General features: G+C 33.8%; 1 protein-coding gene across 1 annotated transcript; it reads right to left on the reverse strand.

Moving 5' to 3' along the window:
• Positions 1-326: 326 nt before the first annotated feature.
• Positions 327-1,379, reverse strand: LOC126892838 (tigger transposable element-derived protein 2-like). The gene has a single exon (XM_050662578.1). The coding sequence runs from the start codon at positions 1,377-1,379 to the stop codon at positions 327-329; it is 1,053 nt and encodes a 350-aa protein (XP_050518535.1).
• Positions 1,380-5,212: the final 3,833 nt, after the last annotated feature.

Raw genomic sequence — 5,212 nt, forward strand, 5'->3', positions numbered from 1 at the left:
GAGCTAATATTTTCATTTATGGTGGAGATATATTGTCTCCATGAAGTTTTCTTACTTAATTTAATAATGTACCGTAGAATGGGGTTACATTGATCATTTTTAAATTTTAATGTTAAAAAAAACTTTTATCTAAGAGTTAAAATCGACTAAAAAGTCAGTAAGCTAATTAAGTTTCGCTTTACTGCTGACGCAATTTTATCCGTTTGTTGGGATGGACCACCTTTCGAAACTCGAGGAGTGACTTCGTCAAGAGTTTTTAATGTTTTCCTTAAAAGAGATGAAAACATATCTTTTGGAACTGTACTTAGTCGCAAATTTTGTAATTTCTATTCCGTTAACGTCGTCCTCCAAGCCTGTTTCATTGGCCTGTAAAAGCCCACGTCCAGTGGTTGGCACAAATGGGTAGAATTTGGAACTAAGCATATGAAGTCAATTTCATGTTCAGCACACATCTTAAGAACTTCAACATCCATGTGTGACGACAAATTATCTCCTATCAAAGCTTTTCTTCCTTCTAAACGTCGTGCATGGGGTAAAAAGCAAGTTGTGAACCAGTCTCTAAAAGTTACGCCATCTATCCATCCACTTTGAGTACGATTATACCTCGTCCCTTGGTTGCAGCATGGTTTATCGCAGCAAGGTAAACCACGCGGTCCATTTTCCTTCCACGTATCATACAGGTGAATGCTTTTATAAATGACGTAGGGAGGGAGAAGAGTTCCGTCTGCAGCAGCACATACCATAATAGTGGTACAACTTTTGGAGTGATTCATCACTTTTTCGGGGTACTTAATGCCTCTTTTGTATATGCAACGTTTTTTCCCTGGATCGTCTGACAAATTAGATTCGTCATAGTTGAAAATGTTGGAACTGGGCAAATCTTTAATTACTGGCTCCAAGTTATTATAAAACTCTTCTAGTGTAACTCTTGAAACAGCAGCTCTAGCACGTTTAATATTTGTTGCTAGTCGTTGCCCAAACGAATCCTTATGCCTATTAAGTAGGCTGTATGCCCAGTCAATACCAGGCAGATTATTTTGAAATATAGCCACGTTTTTTCCTTGTTGATCAAAATACCATTTTGCCATCATTCGTAGGTCCTGAATAGATAAAGGAAAGCCCCAGTCAGCACATTTAGCGGCTGCTTTTAAAATTGCTACCTCCTCTCCTTTGGTGAAAATAGTAGGACGTCCGGGGGTGCCAATATGTTTTCCTTTATATCTGTTATACAGGGTACCAAAGGGAATTTTATATTGTCTTGATGTTTCTCTAATAGATAGTGTACCTTCAACTACCCGTTCAATGGCTGTTTCTAAATTTGCTGGAGGGTAGTCAGCGTAACTTCTGCTGCCAAGTAATCTTTTATGCTTACGGGGCATTTTCCTGCAAGAAAGAATACGTTTAAATAATATTTATTTCATTAATATTTTCATCTGTTCGAAAAAACGATTATACGGATCGTCTGGGGTAACATTGATCACACGATCAATGTTGCCCATTGTATTGATCAATGTTTCCCCCAGTAATTTCACGCCGTACTCTTAATCACTCCCATAACCTGCTTACGTTATTTTCAGTGAGATTCATGATCAAAGTACTTCTAATCAATACACGAAAGAATACGTTGTATAAACAATATAGGTACTTACCGTGATATGTACGAAGTTTTTCACTTAACAAAATTGATGTTAAACTCAATACTCCAAAAAAATGCTCGTACTTCTAGCACACGCGTGTGTATCGGTATCGAATGGTCATAAATATTAAATAACAGTAACATTGCTGCCGACTAGGCAAAATTCGGTTATCGGCAGTGGCTAAGCGCACACGCCTGAGGCATATAATTAATTTTTAAAGTTTTGATCAAAATAACCCCCGAGTTCAAAGTATCCCCAATCTACGGTATCTAGATTTCGCTCTTGCTTTTTTAAGTGCAATAAAGTTCTCCTGGCATTTGTTTCTGCTGTAAATTTTTAAAGCAGATTTTTGCTGCTCCACAGCGTTTTCGCAAGAGGAATTCCACTATGGGACACTTTTTCGTTCAGCTGAAATGACTGATTTTCCGATAATTGCTTCAGCAGCAAGGCGAATTGTGTTTGCGAATTGGGTGACGTCCATATCAATGTTGTCAGTTAGAGTGAGTTTAGGTAGGCAATAATCAGTTTATAGAATAGAATAGAAATATGCTTTATTGTCACTGAAAATTTTTACAATTTTATGGACAAAGCTTACATACAGTCAAAAGAAAAATAATATCAACAAGAAATAACAAATAACAACTACAATTCAATAAAATTAGATAAATCGTCAATATACAGTAAATAAGATATAAAACCAAAGACAAAAACAATTAATTGCAAAATTTATATACATTGCAAATTGAAAGTTGAACATACTTACAACAACTAAAATACAGTCGAACCCGCTTATTAGAATCCCTGTTATAGGAATATCCCGGTTTATGGAATATAAATTCAAGTTCCCGAAACGTTTCCATTTACTCCTTAATAAATTTATCCGTTTATTGGAATAGGATCTAACTAGATAATACCGCTTATTAGCATATTTTGCAGGTCAAAGAATATTTTTTTTACAATTTACTAAAAATTTAAATTATGTTTGGTATTATGGTTTGTCGTCAACGGCCTGTAGTCCTGGATTAGATATTATTAGGGTAATAAATATTTATTACTTTGTTACGAGTACCAATTCGATCTTTAGCCGACAAATGCATGGGTCATAAAGTAATTTTTATTTATCTACACAAAGGCACTGTTGCCTGTTATAAAATTGTTAGAAGCAGTTTACTTAGAATTCACTCAGAGAGTACCTAGTACTTGTTTGCAAGATGTGAATTATGAACAGAAAAGAACAAGAATGTAACAATCCATTTTTTGACGCCAATAAAACTTCTATTCAATGGATTAAGGATGACCACACGGATTAACAACGAAAAATCTATAATTACCAATAATTTCTAAAGAAAAAAATAATTATTTTTGTTATATATGCATTTTAATAAGAAAATATTTACATATCTACATATTGCATACATTTCATATTAATTACCTAATGTATTCATTCACATACATGTAATGTAATTTGGTATTTACCACATACATAGATAAGTAGTAGTTACACTACTGTATTATTGACGTAAAAAGACCTAAAACCATTTACATACACTGATTATGTAGGTACATATATGATATACATATTGGCATAGTATGTAATAAAACTACATATTGGCATAGTATGTAAAACTACTCATTGGCATAGTATGTAAATAATATTATTACGTATATTCGGTAACACTTATTTCGACTAACCACCAATGATCGGTTATTAGAATATCCCGGTTATAAAAATATTTTTGCCTTGCACAAAGGCTATTACAATAAGCGGGTTCGACGTACAACATTAGGAATTGACAGTTTAAGCTACTGCGTATGAAACCCAATTTTCTTATTTATTCATTATGAAATTCTTCTATTGAATAATATGGTCTTTCAGATAGATAGGCTTTTGTCAGTTTACGGAATTTTGGGAAAGATGTTGCAGATTTAAGTTGTAAAGGCAGATGGTTGTAAAGTTTTTTTTGCGAAATATAATATAGATTTCTTTACTAACTCAGTGCATGGGATCGGTAAATAAATATCAAAGATTGAATTTCTGGTGGAGTAAAGATGATTGGGCCTTGCTGGAAAGGCATGAAGGTGTTTACGAATTAAACAAACCGTTTCTAGAATATATAAAGATGGAAGTGTTAAAATTCCGTGATTCCTGAAGTAACTTCTGCAATGCGTAGATCTTCTGAGGCCAAACAAAAACCTTATTGCTTTTTTTGCAATTTAAAAATAACATCAAATTGAGCAGCTGTACTAGAACCCCAAAAAGGAAGACCATACCGAAGATGAGACTCGAATAATAAAAAATATTTTATTTTAGAAGATGCTAAATTGAGTTCCCTTGAGACAGATCTTATTGCAAAACAAGCTGAGGCGAGTTTCTCACTTAACGAATCGATATGAAGGGACCATTTGAGGTTGCTGTCTAAAAAAATACCAAGAAATTTTACAGAATCAACGGTACTGATCTGACTGTTATTAAGAGGCAAAGTTTCACTAATATAATACGACCAATTACAATTATTTAAGCGCCAGAAGCATTTAGTCAATATTTGAGAATTTGATGTATCTGAGTTGGTTATAAAGATTGGGAAATGATTGCTGTCGTAGAGATCATCAGATGTATGCCATGTTAATTTTAAGCCATTTTGCACAACAAACATTTTATGAAAAAACGTCTCTTAAGAAATCAGATTATAATGACGAAAAATTATGTAAATAAGAAACCTACGGTAACACTGTTCATATATTTTAAATACGTAGGTACTTTTTGCATGTTTAAGCCGACTTTCTGAATCTAATATTTTACTCCTATTCCTATAGTTTATCTTTACTTCCACCCATATCGAAGCGAAGTTATACAGCTTCTAAAATCCAACGAAAAAAACTTGCATCCGATGATATGAAATTACGGTCCTTGTGATATTCTCTAGTACGTGCTAACGAGATCACCCCTATCTGCAATTTCAACAGCTCTAATGGGAATCGATTTATCATCCAAAGACAAAAATGAAAGAATCCATTCATTCGCTGGGAGCACAATAATGAAAGGAAAGTATTATTTGAGAAGGAACGTAGAAATGTTGAAGCGATAAAGATAATTTTAGACGAATGGCTTGGAAAATGCTTATAGAATTTAAAATTTGGACTGCTCGTCGTCTAATTTGAACAGCATTAATGCTTTTAATGTAGAGGCGTAATCGCGAATTTAAAAGATTTACTTTTTCGTCTCCGAGGATGAATACCGAAGAGCCACATCAAAGAAAATTGGATTCGTTTTGTTTGTCGAAATGGACTATTGAAATAGCGTTTCAGATACAACTAAAGGAACAATTTGGATACAGGATGTTTTTATAAAAGTGTAAGTTTGAAAGTGTAAACGTAGCTCAACTTTGCAGATTAAATGGGCACATTTTAGAACAAGTCAATAGATTTAATACTTGGGATGTTGGATCGACAGCAGCCTAAATCCTAATCTAGAAATGAGATCGAGAATAGAGCAGGCCAGAAAACCTTTCGAAAAAATCAAAAAACTGATTTGTTATTCTCGAATAAAACTCGAAATTCGACTACGTTTATCCAAA

Source organism: Diabrotica virgifera, chromosome 1 (genome assembly GCF_917563875.1).
Source record: "Diabrotica virgifera virgifera chromosome 1, PGI_DIABVI_V3a".
Taxonomy (NCBI): domain Eukaryota; kingdom Metazoa; phylum Arthropoda; class Insecta; order Coleoptera; family Chrysomelidae; genus Diabrotica; species Diabrotica virgifera.